General features: G+C 44.1%; 1 protein-coding gene across 1 annotated transcript in view; it reads right to left on the bottom strand.

Annotated features, from left to right (window-relative positions):
* Window positions 1–13673, bottom strand: part of RYK (receptor-like tyrosine kinase) — a 47976-nt gene that overhangs the window by 27464 nt on the left and 6839 nt on the right. The window contains exons 5-8 of the mRNA XM_014962923.1: window positions 13197–13341; window positions 8474–8574; window positions 6465–6590; window positions 2850–2936 (exon numbers count right to left, since the gene is read on the bottom strand). Of these exons, the coding sequence (XP_014818409.1) occupies window positions 2850–2936; window positions 6465–6590; window positions 8474–8574; window positions 13197–13341 (459 nt within the window). The remainder of the gene's footprint in view (window positions 1–2849; window positions 2937–6464; window positions 6591–8473; window positions 8575–13196; window positions 13342–13673) is intronic.

The following is a 13673-nucleotide window of genomic DNA, read 5'->3' as shown; positions in this document are numbered from 1 at the left end:
CTTAAGAGACAACTTCTGCAGGTTGTTTCTTTTCCAAGGCAATCAAATTCCCAGCTTATTACATGACCCAGCTGCACACACAGCGATCGCAGCCAGGGGATGAAGGCAAAGCTGCTTAATATTAGCACTGCAAATGAGCTGCTCTAAGGAGAAATGGGGATGTTTATAGTTATTTTCCTAGCAACGTTCTGCTGCCCAAACCAGTGCTACTTCACAGACAACTATCAGCAAAATCTATTATAAACTTTGGCCATATAGATCCTTTTAAAAGCTGAGAGATTCTCTACAGACAACAATTATGTGAATACCATTACTCCCTTGACACCACGCTCCAGTTCAGGGCAGCCAGAAAACCTTTCCCTGCGAAGGGAAGGGCTAGAGAAATCAGGATGCACAATGTGTCAGAGACACAAGCCACCCCAAGGGAGAAATGCAGCTTTAAGAGTGGACAGGACCCCACTTTGGTAAAGCAATTAGATAATCGCGATGGAAAGCAGCTAAATTAAGATCTGTTCTCACAAATGTTGTCATTTAATCCAACGCTGTAAAAAGTAAAGCTGATTGAGTAGCGCTATACTGATGTCAAACTACGCAAGCTCACAGCAATTTTTGGGGCTCAGAAGAGCCACAGTGTTTGTCAACTCTGAATCAGGGCAGAGAACCACCAAAGAACACAGCGAAGGGGATCCTGGATTGGGGTGATGCGGGTGAAAGATGCCCCAAGCCAGACAGCCTTGCCATACACAGAGGAGCAACCAGGCCCACGTGCTGTGGGGTAAGTCTTTTGCAAACGAGATCAAATAAAAGCAAAGGGACAGAACTGTTTGGCAGGGAGGGGCAACAGAAGAGGGCAGAATTCAGGAGAAGTTCTCCAAAATGCTGGAAAGAAGCATACTTTTATTTTTGAAAAAATAGAGTACACTCTATAGCTACTCTCTGGAGAGAGCAGTCCTCTCTGGACTCAACAGGGAGGAAAAGTGCTAGAGAATGAAAGTGTACCACCTCAAAAGCATTCCTGAAGAAATAATGGAAGTATCAATGAGAGCCACTGCCACCCTGAACCCAGGGATGCCCACGAGGATGTGTAAGAAGAGCAGGAAAAGTGACAGCAGCAAATTCTCACCATTCAGCCCTCCGTGAATCCCATCAGCAGAGACACAAACAGTTGTCCCAGAGCAGAGATGGGGCTCTCTGCTCTCCATGCCAAGACAGATTTACTCACTGGTTACCCTCCTGCTGCTCACAAAGCACCCCTTCGCTGCCGGTACCCACCCCACCTCACAGCTCAGCCACACCAGGCTGAGTAGCAGGTATGGACTGGTCAGACAGGAAAGGAGGCTAATTTCACCCTGCATCTGTTAATTACTCACAGCTAGGACCTGGCTCATGGTACTGACAAGTCAAACCTTTTAAAGTTATCACAGACTGGGACAGGCTGCTCAGAGAAGCGCTGGAGTCACCATCCCGGAGGTGTTTAAAAGCCGGGCAGACGAGGTGCTGAGGGACATGGGTTAGTGGTGGTTTGGGCAGCGTTGGGTGGAGGGTTGGACCCAATGATCTGAAAGGTCCCTTCCAACCCAGACAACTCCACGATTCTGTAACTTCACCACATTTTGTTATAGCAGCAGGTATGGTGTGGGACATTGACCTGTCTTCACTGCCAAAGCTCTCCATCCTGCTGGGCCTACATCAAGAGCAACATGCAGCTGAAGAAGACCACTGCATCCATCCCACCCTGTTCTTAGCTAGTTTTACTTCAAATCAGGTTGACTTCAAGAAAATGATTCACTTCAAGGGAAGGAATTTCTATGTTGCTTTCCCCATAAACTTTTTCTATTATTACAAGCACCTGATTGTGTGAGAAACACACCAAGAATAAACAGAAGGTGGCTTTCTTTAAGCAACATGCTTTCCTTAAAAATGGTACAGAATAAATGGGTAGCAGAAACACTCAACAACAACAAAAATAATTAGCAGCTTCCCAACTTCCCATCTTCCTTTTTCAAATTAGTATCTTTAAGAATTACTAGCCAGGCAAAAAAAATTAAAACAAGTTGAAATTCTTACAGAAGTCTAATTACTTTTTTTTTTTAAAGAAAGAATTAAGGAAGTTGTAAAATGAAAAACCAAAGGCATTAATAGAACCATTTGAAATGGCAAAACTAACTGGTGGAGCTGTACCACTGTACAGGGAATGCAGCAGAACTGGTGTGAGGTACTAGAGAACTCTTAAAACGATGAGTGTAGAAGAAGGGATGTATGTAATATATGTTTTCATCTATACTTACCTTCTTGTTTAAATCTACCTACCGTGATTTAAATCACTCCAACAACATATTTCTTGAACTAATGAAATATATTTTCTACTTGTATAAATTAAGTTCCAAATGATAATTCTCATGCTTTGGTCACCAAGTTTAAGGATGGCAGAAACTCTTTGCCCTACGTTTTGTACAGCCACACAAGGTGAGAAAATATTTTTAAGATTTTTTTGCAGGTGCCTTTTTCCAGCAATTTACAGGGCAAAAGGCTGTGGATGGAAACAACAATAACATGCTGGGAGGAAAAAACCAAATTGATTATCTCTTTACTTAGAAGAATAATAAGCAAAAGTATTCCAGACGCAGTCATTGGAGGCACTGGTGGAAAACACACGCATTTTTCTTCCATATAAGATTTCTGTTCTCTCTGGCTGAGGAAAGCATCCAAATTGTTTTTGCTTTTTCAGCAGAAGAAATTTGCATATTGGGGGCAGGAGGGGTTTGTTTTTAAAGACAGATTTGATAGACTCAGCACACACCACAATCCAAACAACTGGACACAAGAAACCCTCCTTTATATACACGTACCTTTAACAGTTTTGACAAAAACTTGTTTCTCTTTACTGGGGTCCTTTTCTTCTATTAGAATCCCATGGAAAATGCGCCCAAACGTGCCTACAAAGAGGACATACAATTAGTAAGTATCCTGTAGTAAAAAACCACTGATAATATGAACAGAATTTGATATATATTAAGAAAACACTACCTTAAAATGGTTCAGCACAGCAGAAAGTTAGGAACAAGAGCTGGTAAGGAATAAGTCCTGAAAGTCCTATTAAATCACCAATATATAACCCAACCAGCTCTGCAGCTCCAGGTGCATTCAGAGCTATAGGCAGTAAATGCTGAAAGCTTAAAGAACTAAAAACTGGGGGGACAAGCACGAGAGTGAACTAATGGCAGCAGCAGAATCCAGCTAGATTAAGTATTGATGCCAATGATGGGTTTATTTGTGGCAGCTCAGTCTGTCAATGGTCTGCAGTAAAAACTCCAGCTCCTTCCTGTTCTCATCCAGCAGGTCTGGAATTCTCCAGTAAGAATGTTTCTCACAAAGATGAAATTTTTTTGCAAGTATTCTCAGAGAACTATTGGTTTCATTCAACCAGTACACACGGAACAATTTGAAAAAAAACAAAAAACAAAAAACAAAACACCACAGTATGACATTATTCAAATATTTCATCTCCACTAGAAGGATTGGGTTTGTTTGGGGGTTTCTTCCACTCTCTCCAACATTTTTCCATTCACAAAATTCGAACAAAGCTATTACAGGAAGAGGAGCTACATTAAGCAGCTGGAGTAAGACCAATCGCAGCGTGGTAACACACACAGAATTAACTTTTTATACAGCTCAGGGTGGCAACAGTTTTGTGTCACACTATCACCCTGGCACCAACGTGTGCACCATCTTCATGCAGTCTGTTCGCATGTCGCATCCCTTCCCCATTGATTTGTCCTGTTGGATTAGGCTGAAAGACCTTTGCTAGGGATTGCCTGAGCCAGCTGTACATCTTTGGGCGTGAAAGGTGGGGCTCATTTGGTTTCTGAATACTTAACAGGGGCAGCACGACACTTCTATCATCTACTCTGGGACTGCAAGTAAACCCTGCAAGACAGGGATCTTCAAATTGCAATCTCATTAAGAAGCAATTTAACTAGAGAGTACAGGCAACTATAAATATACAGCATGAGTTATTTAGTAGGAAACTAAAACCTTCCTATCTTGGTTCTTGAAGACATCGTTAGAGCGCCTTAAATACATATTTCCAATACCCAGATATACGCAAGTGTCGAAGGGAAGACAGCATCTTGTATTGAAATATAATATCAAGCTATCTATTTGTCAATGCTGGAATTAAAGAGAATGGGGAAGCACATAAAAGCAGTCATGACCAGAAAAATCATTTTCATACAATCCAATATCTAGAGACAGTAAGACTGTAACACAGCACACCTGTGTTGTCCACAGTTTGGGGTTTCCTTGTTTCAGTGGTTGGTTTTTCTTAACAGTACCCTCAAAGACACATATTGTAGCAGGTGTCATGTCACTGGCGTGCTCTAACACTTACACACAGCACCACAAACACACCATTTCTGCCTCACTCTCCTCTGGGCTTCTTACAGATCATGCCCTTTGTATTCCAGACTGGCCATCTAAGCCATTTCTCTGCCTCACCAGAAAATGATAAAGCTCCACTTACTGTTAACATCTGTTCCATTTCCTAAAGCATAGCTATTCCTTTAGAAACAGATATTTTTTCGGACACCTAGATTTTTGCCTTGTATCTAATACAATAGGAGCTTGAAGCAGGTTCAGAATCAGGCACCGCACAAGCCCAGCAATACAAAATGCACTTTCGGATCCCTCTCAGACCTGCTGCTTTGCATCTTCCAACTGGTTACACCACAGCAGAACCACAATCTCCTAAATCACTAAAGTGTTAAATTAGTTGAGGTTATGGAAGCTACTTGAAATTTATAATTAATCTCTGGCCAAGATCTGCAAAATATGTTTAAGTTCCATCAGCGACATGTAGGAATTCTTGAAAATTTCATGCAAATGTTTCTTATTACTTGCTGCTGCTTCCCATCTGAGCTCATTTGTTCTTAGGTGACAGAGGCTCAACGCTTCCATGATCCCAAATTAAAACTAATGGTTGTTCATCAGGATCCGTCTTCTAGTCCCCTAAGTAGAAGGTGTAGAGAGGTGGGGGTCGGTCTCTTTTCTCAAGTCACAGGCGACAGGACAAGAGGAAATGGCCTCAAGTTGCGCCAGGGGAGGTTCAGGCTGGATATTAGGAAAAATTTTTTCACTGAAAGGGTTCTCAGCCCTTGGAATGGGCTGCCCAGGGAGGTGGTTGAGGCCCCATCCCTGGAGGTGTTCAAAAGCCGGGTTGATGTAGTGCTGGGAGGTATGGTTTAGTGATGATGCTCCTTGTTTGTTGTGTGGGTGTCTATTTTTGTCAGTGAGGTTGACGGTTGGACAAGATGATCTTTAAGGTCCCTTCCAACCTAGAAGATTCTGTGATTCTGTATTTGAAGGTTTTGAGAGACTCAAGTAACAGCTGGAGGCCAAGAAACAAGATCCTGGCATTAACTGTGTCCACGCTGCATTCAACGACCGTTTAAGCTGCACCTCGGGGACCAGGGCAGCTCTGTCCCTCAGTGTTGGACACCTGAAGCACCGAGTCACTTCTGGGCATCGGATGAGCCCTAAGGTCACAGCTACAGGCAAGAGACAGCACCGAGGAACACAAGGCCCATCCCACAGGTGAAGGAAGTTTTTTTGCAGGGCCGACACTGGAGTTGAGCACGAAGGACCCCCCTCCTTGGGGACAGAGATGTCAAAATACACATTGAATGGGAAGCTTTAGCATCTTCCCTCCACCTCTCGGGCAGTAACACAAAGCTTTCAGCAGCTCTGCCTCCAAAGGCAGAGTGTCTCATATCTCCACCTTTGGCACGTTTGACTTCTCATCAGGCTCAGGGAACCCAGACTTGACGTTGCAGCAGTAAGGGTAAATATTTCGGGGGTTTGGTCATTAAAGTCTCTCTCCCAAATTCAACATCCACAAGAACCAACTAATGTTGCGGATGAACACTTCCAAAGTAAACGTTCAACAAGACAAAAGAATCAGGTAATCTCCAAGGTTTTTTTGTATCAGAGCTGTAAGCGCTGCATCTACTGACTAGATTTCCAAACCAGAAGCTACTAAATTGAGATAAGTTTAGACGACTGAGGTTTTTGTGGACTTTGGTCTTTTTTTAATTTTTTTTATTTTTTTGTTTTTCTTAGGAGAAGCTCTCCTGCAGTAACTTATAAAATTGAGTTACTTTTGCCACTCACAGCCCCAATTACCTCATTCCTTAGCCATCTAACCCTTTCCTTTATTTAAAGGACCAGATTATTAAGACAGACAAGCTGAACGATTAGTGGCTCCCCTGTTCTAATGAATTCTGGAAACTGCTTTCCCCACCCCCCCACACCCCAAATGCAAACATCATTCATCATTCTCCTCCTCCTCCAGAGTTACGAAGCTCAGAAACGTCATCCATGAGTAATTTCAGAAAAATCCAGCTATGAAATATATAAACATATAGACACTGTGTTGTAGTCATCAAGCATCCGAGTCCTGTAAATACCTTCTTGGAGCACATCTTTTAGAGTTATCCTCTCCCTGGAGATGGCTATGTCTTTCACTTTAGCTTTTGCTTCCATGAGAGTGACGCTTTTAAGATCATTCTTCTCTATCCGTAACGTAGGATAACCTGAGGAGCCAGCAGAGCCAAACAAACCGATATAAATACCCTTATAATGAGAACACAAGCACATTGCTTCACCTCAGCACCACCTACAGGCACAAAGACAGGCAAGCAGCGTGTACTTAAAAAGATTAATATATAATCTTAAAAAGATTACAGTATTAAACAACAAACACAAGTGAAGTCATGTGAATGCAATAATCCGCAGGAAAAAAAAAGTCACACAGGAATTTCTATGGAGTGTCGTGTAATCAAGTCTCATTATTAAGAGCAAGTAAATAAAACTCCTCCTTACGTAAGGAAGCTGATTAACACGACACTGCACTTCCCTGACTACAGGGAAATAAGGCTGAGGGTGAGACTGTCAGAGGACTCTGGAGTGAGGAAGATGCCTCACCCCAGCAGGAGGTACCAGTGCCCTCTCCTGGCTCTTCCACACATCCAGACACACTAATACAGTCAGAATGGTCTGAATATTCCTGTACAAGTTTATGAATCACTATAGATAAATCTTGAGAATTACTTTGACAATTTTGCCTTTTTTTTAAATAAATTTAAACATTACTGAAAACAAGGTTAATGAGATTGCGGAAGGACTAAGAACAGTCTTTTTTTACTTCGTGCATCCAAGCTTTTTTCTTCTTATGTTCCTTTCCCCAGTGCTACCAGGGCTGTCCCAAAAGAGGTAAGAGACATTGTGAAACAGCACAGACTGAACACAGCAAACAGGCCCCATCTAGGCATAGTGGCCACCACGCTCGCCAAGGTCAGGAGGGTCTAATCACCACTACGGGCTTGGTTTGTAGGCCACCTTCATGACAAGTTCCCCTCTCCTCCTTTGCCAAAGGCTCAGTAATGAGTTTCCAGAGGTCATATTCAAATTAACCAAACAGTTAATAGGACATCAACAGCGGAATGTGATCTACGATGGGGGGGCTCCAGGAGAGATGGAGAGAAACTCTTTATCAGGGAGTGTAGCGATAGGATGAGGTATGATGGTTTTGAATTGAAAGAAGGGGGATCTAAATTAGATACTAGGAAGTAATTCTTTGGTGTGAGGGTGGTGAGAGCCTGGCCCAGGTTGCCCAGAGAAGCTGTGGCTGCCCCATCCCTGGAGGGGTTGAAGGCCAGGCTGGATGGGGCTTGGAGCAACCTGGTCTGGTGGGAGGTGTCCCTGCCCAGGGCAGAGGAACCAAATGAGCTTTAAGGTCCCTTCCAACTCTAACCATTCTGTGATTCTATGATTATGGAAGAGAAAAATCACTGGTGGCAGATGCAAACAGGAGGCATTTAATTTACACTTTCTGAAAAGCTGAGGATTGCCAGGGTGCTATATCTTGGCTTGGCAATTTCCACTCTACTGAGAAAAACAGCAATTTGAGTTTAACAGAAAGACAGTTTGTTCCTCTGGCCAGGCTCCCCCATTTTTTCCACTTTGTAATATAAACCCATATCTCACCTTAGATCTTTTAAAGCAGGCTCTTCAGCAGTACCTTAAGCCTACTGAGTTTGGGCTAAGTCCTGCCTCCTTCCACAGCTTGGTCATGTAGACCCATACCCTCTACGCACCAATCTCGGTGCTCAGACAGCTCGGCCAGGAGCCAGTTCAGAGACCAGAGTCAACCAAAAGCCCATCACTCCACAGATAAAACACCTCCACCCTTCCTTTTAATTCACTGCTCTTTTTAACTAATGTTCTTTCAAGCAAAGCTGTGAACCAAAAGACATGACAAACATATCGCCCTTGTAAGGCTTTTTCCCCCACTGCCTCCCTTCGCGGGTTGCAGCACCAAGATGAAAGGACTAATTGGTGTCATCTCCACCACCAAATACCCCAGTGGTGTCCAAGAGGGTCCGTTGCAAAGGTCTGTAATTAGATTAACACTTACTGGTTACTGGCGTTGCATTGTTTGGCGTGTCAGCTCGCAGGTACTGTGTGGTCTGCGTGGAAGGTTGGGAGAGCCCTTGGGAGCTACTGCTGTCACTAATGCTGTTTTAAAACAAAAAAAGGACATGAACATGATTGCTTGCCGCTGAAATTAATTCAAAATTAACGTGTTAAAGTTAAAACCAGAAGATTTTCCAGGCTAGACTTTGCAAGGATGTGATTTTTAGAGTCCCTCCCACAAGAGAATATATTTCATGTAACTCAAAAATCTTATCACTTCTGATCTTTGAGCGTGAACAACTTCCTCCTATTTGTTTTGCAGATTTGCTCCATTTTCCAGTACTTTTCCCCCAACTTTCAAAAAAAAAAAATCAAAGTGACAAAACATTTATTGCAAGAACCACCCTGTCATACCAGAAACAACACAACTATTATATTCCAGAGAGGACTTGTATGCAATTTGTTTCATGGTACCAACATCCTGCTAAGAATCTACGACTACGAAAGTTTGAAAACAGTAGCCTGAGCCTGGAACACTCTGCAAAGCTTGACTGCTTTTTTCACAGAATCACAGAATCTTAGTGGTTGGAAGGGACCTCTGAGATCATCAAGTCCAACCAAAAAAAAAAAAAAAAAAACCAAAAAAAAACCCCAAAAAAAACCACACCAAAAAACCCCACACCACACCAAACGCCCACCAAAAACACTGCACCCACCAACTACACCCCACACTCAACACCTCACCATAAACCAATAACCTTGCCCTGAAGAGCCATGTCTATACATTTCTTAAATACCTCCAGGGATGGTGACTCCACCACCTCCCTGGGCAGGCTGTTCCAGGGCCTGACCACTCTCTCAGTAAAGTAATTCTTTCTAATATCTAATCTAAATCTCCCCTGCCCCAACTTCAGACCATTTCCTCTGGTCTTGTCGTTTGTCCTTTGGGAGAAGAGGCCAACACCTGCCTCTCTACAACCTCCTTTCAGGTAGTTGTAGAAGGCAATGAGGTCTCCCCTCAGCCTCCTCTTCTCCAAACTAAACATGCCTAGTTTCAGCCCAAGATCTCCTCCTGCTTGCCCTGGGCATGCCAGCTGCTGGCCCTGTCTGCTGCCCTTCAGCCCCTGTGCTGCAGCACATACCCAAGAGCTATTCCCTGGTTCACTGCTGCAAAGGGCTGTTTGCCCTGTAGCACTGTACCTGCCTCAGCTCCCTTTCACAGCCCAAACTGCCCCCGTCCACTTCGTCATTCCTCTCTCCCAGGATACTTCTTGCCCCCTTCCAGGGCCACCTACAACATGCTTTTGAGGTATCTCCTTTGGGTGGAAGGACCACAGCTGCACGCAGTGTTCAAGAGACAGCACAAATTACAACTTAAACTACAGCAGGGTATTTTCCATCTTATCCTCATAGACAAAACCCTACAAAAAGAGCTGTTGGAGCTGTAAAGCCTAAGAACAGAGGAGAAAATCTACAGGCAAAGGCAGTACCTGTTACTAGCTCAGATGGCAGTGCCAGAAAAAGCCTTTTCAATCTCCTTCCCAAACACACACAAGAACCCCCACCCCCCTTTTTTGAAACTTAAAAGCTTCTCCACTCTACTGACTGTATGGGGAGAACAAAGAAGAGATTGTTTTGGGGTATAACCCTCTGCCTTGCCAAATAATCAACATTCCATTTGCTTCCTGGGCCGCTGTCAGGCACTGACCAAGCAGTGCTAGCCATCCTTGTTGGTGTTTCAGACGTGCTTGGTGATGCCCTCAAAGAGAAACCTGTTAGTTTTGAAGCAAGACTTCCCCATTACACCATAATCCCAGATGCACCTACTGAATTCATTCTTTAAAACAATCTATTAATTCTCACAATACAAACCCCAGGCTCACAAATTTACAGCTGGCCTCGATCCCTCTCTGGAAACCTTTTTAAAAGTTATTCCCACATTCACTGTCTTCCAGGTGTTGGGTTCCAGCAGAGTGTTTAGCACGAGGTTAAAAGCCACCCTTGGTGGTCTAACAACTCCACTTTAACTTCCTTTGGAGTTTTTGAATTAACATTCTCTGCTGCTGGCAACTTGTTACTGCGTATTTTAACCGTTCGCACTAGCGCATAGAATCATAGCATTGTCGAGGTTGGAAGGGACCTTCAAGATCATTAAGTGCAACCATCAACCTCACTCTGATAAAAAAAAACCATCACTAAACCATGTCCCCCCAGCACCATGTCAACCCATCTTTTGAAAACCTCCAGGGATGGTGCCTCAACCACTTCCCTGGGCAGCCCATTCCAATGCTTGATAACCCTTTCTGTGTAAAAATTTTTCCTAATCTCCAATCTGAACCTCCTCTGGGGCAACTTGAGGCCATTTCCTCTTGTCCTGTCGCCTGTGACCTGGGAGAAGAGTCCAACCCCCCCTGGCTACACCCTCCTTTCAGGGAGTTGGAGAGAGGGAGAAGGTCTCCCCTCAGCCTCCTTTTCTCCAGGCTGAACACCCCCAGCTCCCTCAGCTTCTCAAGCTCCCTGGACAGAAGTGTCCTGGCACAGTCACTGCCCTAAACACTGATGTGGAACTTGCATTTCGTTTCCCTACTATAGAATCATAGAATCATTGAGGTTGGAAGAGACCCTTGGGATCATCGAGTCCAACCATCTCCCCTACTCTACAAAGTCCTCCCCTACACCATGTCCCTCAGCACTGCATCTAAACGGCCCTTAAACACAGCCAGGGATGGTGACTCCACCCCCTCCCTGGGCAGCCTGTTCCAATGCCCTATCATTCTTTCGGTGAAAAATTCTTTCCTAATGTTCAATCTAAACCTCCCCTGTTGGCTGGAAATTTGTTTTGTAGTCTGCTCACCTCCAGGCCCTATAGGTCTCCTTGGCTGGCTTCCTGCTGCAGGCAAGTTTGAAAAAGGTATTATTCTTTTTAGACCTGTGGGAGGTTTGAAAATCTACCTTTTTTTGGTCAGTTTCATTCTGGTTTTTAGGTATAACTTGCTCATGTTTATGAGCTTTCTTAGTTTTCTCACTTGCATCCTACATCAGGTTTTGAAGGATGCCTTCTTGCTTTTAATAACCCCCATTATCCCACTGTTAAGCCACGCCAACTTTCTTTGGCACTTTTTCAAGTGCCTTTGATGGGAGGTATGCAAGCATTTGCTCTGAACTTTCAATACAATGTTCTTAAATAGTCCATGTGCCTGTAAACTCAGCTGCCTGGTTTTAGCTTCTATTTAACAGCCTTCCTTGTTTTTATTTAGTTCTGGTTTTTGAAATTAAGAGCAACAGCAGTGGGTTTTTGCCTCTCTTGCTCCTGGGAGGTCGTTAACCCTAGCAATGTTATTGCCTTTGATTCAGAACCCCTTTTACAGCAACATTTTGAGCTTGTTATTCAAAACCAAATCAAAAGTTGTTTATTCTCTCACAAGTTTCTTGACTAGCAGCTCCATCAAGCAGTCACTGATGGTTAAGTAATGCCAGCCCATAACACTGAGGCTAAATTACAACAGTGAACCAGTTTCTCAGCCAAGCACTGAAACATCTTTAACATCCACAAACCACAGAGTATTAACATTAGATGAACTTTTCAGCTTGTATCTCCACAGGAATCGAGTACAATGGCGTGGATGAAACAACATTTGGTCATGCTGCTGGGCTGAGACAGCCTCTCAAAGGCTCAGGGATGATACTATTAACACACTCTGTAACTGTAACTTTTCCTTTCTGAAATAAAGCAAGGTGCACATCCTTTAACCCCTTCTACTGATTAAAAACTCTCAAGTAGACAAATGAACTGAGGAACCTTGAGAAACCATTACTACTTACTACACTGGCAACTCCCAAAACCCAAGGGGTCTGGGGACACCAGAGGAGTAAATGGCAGAAAGAAAACCACGAAGGAACAGATGAATGGATAGGGAGGAAGATGAAAAGAAGGAGCTACTCTGAGGGGCTGCAGGCAGGAACAGAAACAGTTCAAGATACCCTTTCCTGGAGGGGTGACCACCCACAGGCCCAACTGTTTTCCAAAGTATAGAGTTTCAAAACCGGCTGCTGCTGAGCAGTTGCACCTGATGCAGACATTCACCCAGCCCCAGCAGAGCCTCACTCCACCTGCTTTTTCAGCCCACCTTCCTGCCTGTTTAATCCCCACCCAGCTGAACCTATCACCCTGGGGTTCACAGTACAAGTCCTGCCCACGTGCATCTGCCAATTTGGTTTTTCAGGATGGAAAATACGTTTGGGACACAGCCACGTTTTCAGCTTTATAACCAACCAGCCATAATCCCTAGACTTTACCCTATGGCCAAAGTGAATGCTGGTAAATCAATCAAAATAGAGAAAACTGAAATTCAATCTCCTGTGCAAGTCAGTAAAAAACAAATATATTCAGTGCCCAGGCACCTAGACAAGTTTTCTTTCAAACCTGACAATCCCTGTAGATGTGATTCTGTCCAAATCTCCCCACTGTGTGTCCTTACACACAATTATCCTGGCAAAAACCCAAAAGCCACAACCCTCCCACCTCCATAAACAGCTGAGCACCTGCAATCACTGCCTTTCTGTGGCGCGGCACTTCCTACTGCTCTGCAGAGGTAGCGATTGTTACGGCTTGACATCAAGAACAGAAATTGCAAACTACTACGAAGTGCTCACTTCGAGACCAGAGCTCCCACAAATGCAGGTAAACATCCCAAAAAATGCACTTGGAAAGCTTGAATACATACCTGTCATCCAACTCTATCCTTTTCATGCTGTGTAGATGCAGGACAGCCAGTATGATTGCCACCAGGAATATCACAGCGCAGCAGACGCCTACGCTGATATAGAACACACGGGTGGAAGTGGTGGGAGCAGCATTTACAGGATCGACTGAAACAGAAAGGTGAAAAGTTACTGAAGCTTTCTCAAAGAAACCCCCAAAAACTGAACAAAGGCAAAAAAAAACAAAAAACAAAACCAACCAAACACAAAGAACCCCCACAAACAATATGTTCTTAGTTCCCAGTGCTGCTGTCCCCAGTCGCCCCCGTGCCCTGCCACCCCACCAAGGCAGACCATGGCAAGCCCCAGAGTGGGCATCACTCTGCAGCAAAGGAGGGCAAGGCCCAGCAAACCTCTCCATGTCACTGTTTATTTACTGGGACAAAAGGAAGGTTCCTACTGAAGGACCAAAGCTAGCCAGGAATCTCCCTGAATGGTCT

Source organism: Calidris pugnax, unplaced genomic scaffold (genome assembly GCF_001431845.1).
Source record: "Calidris pugnax isolate Ruff unplaced genomic scaffold, ASM143184v1 scaffold1753, whole genome shotgun sequence".
Classification (NCBI taxonomy): domain Eukaryota; kingdom Metazoa; phylum Chordata; class Aves; order Charadriiformes; family Scolopacidae; genus Calidris; species Calidris pugnax.
Note: the sequence above shows the minus strand (reverse complement) of the source record. Positions and strands in the feature narration are given on the sequence as shown.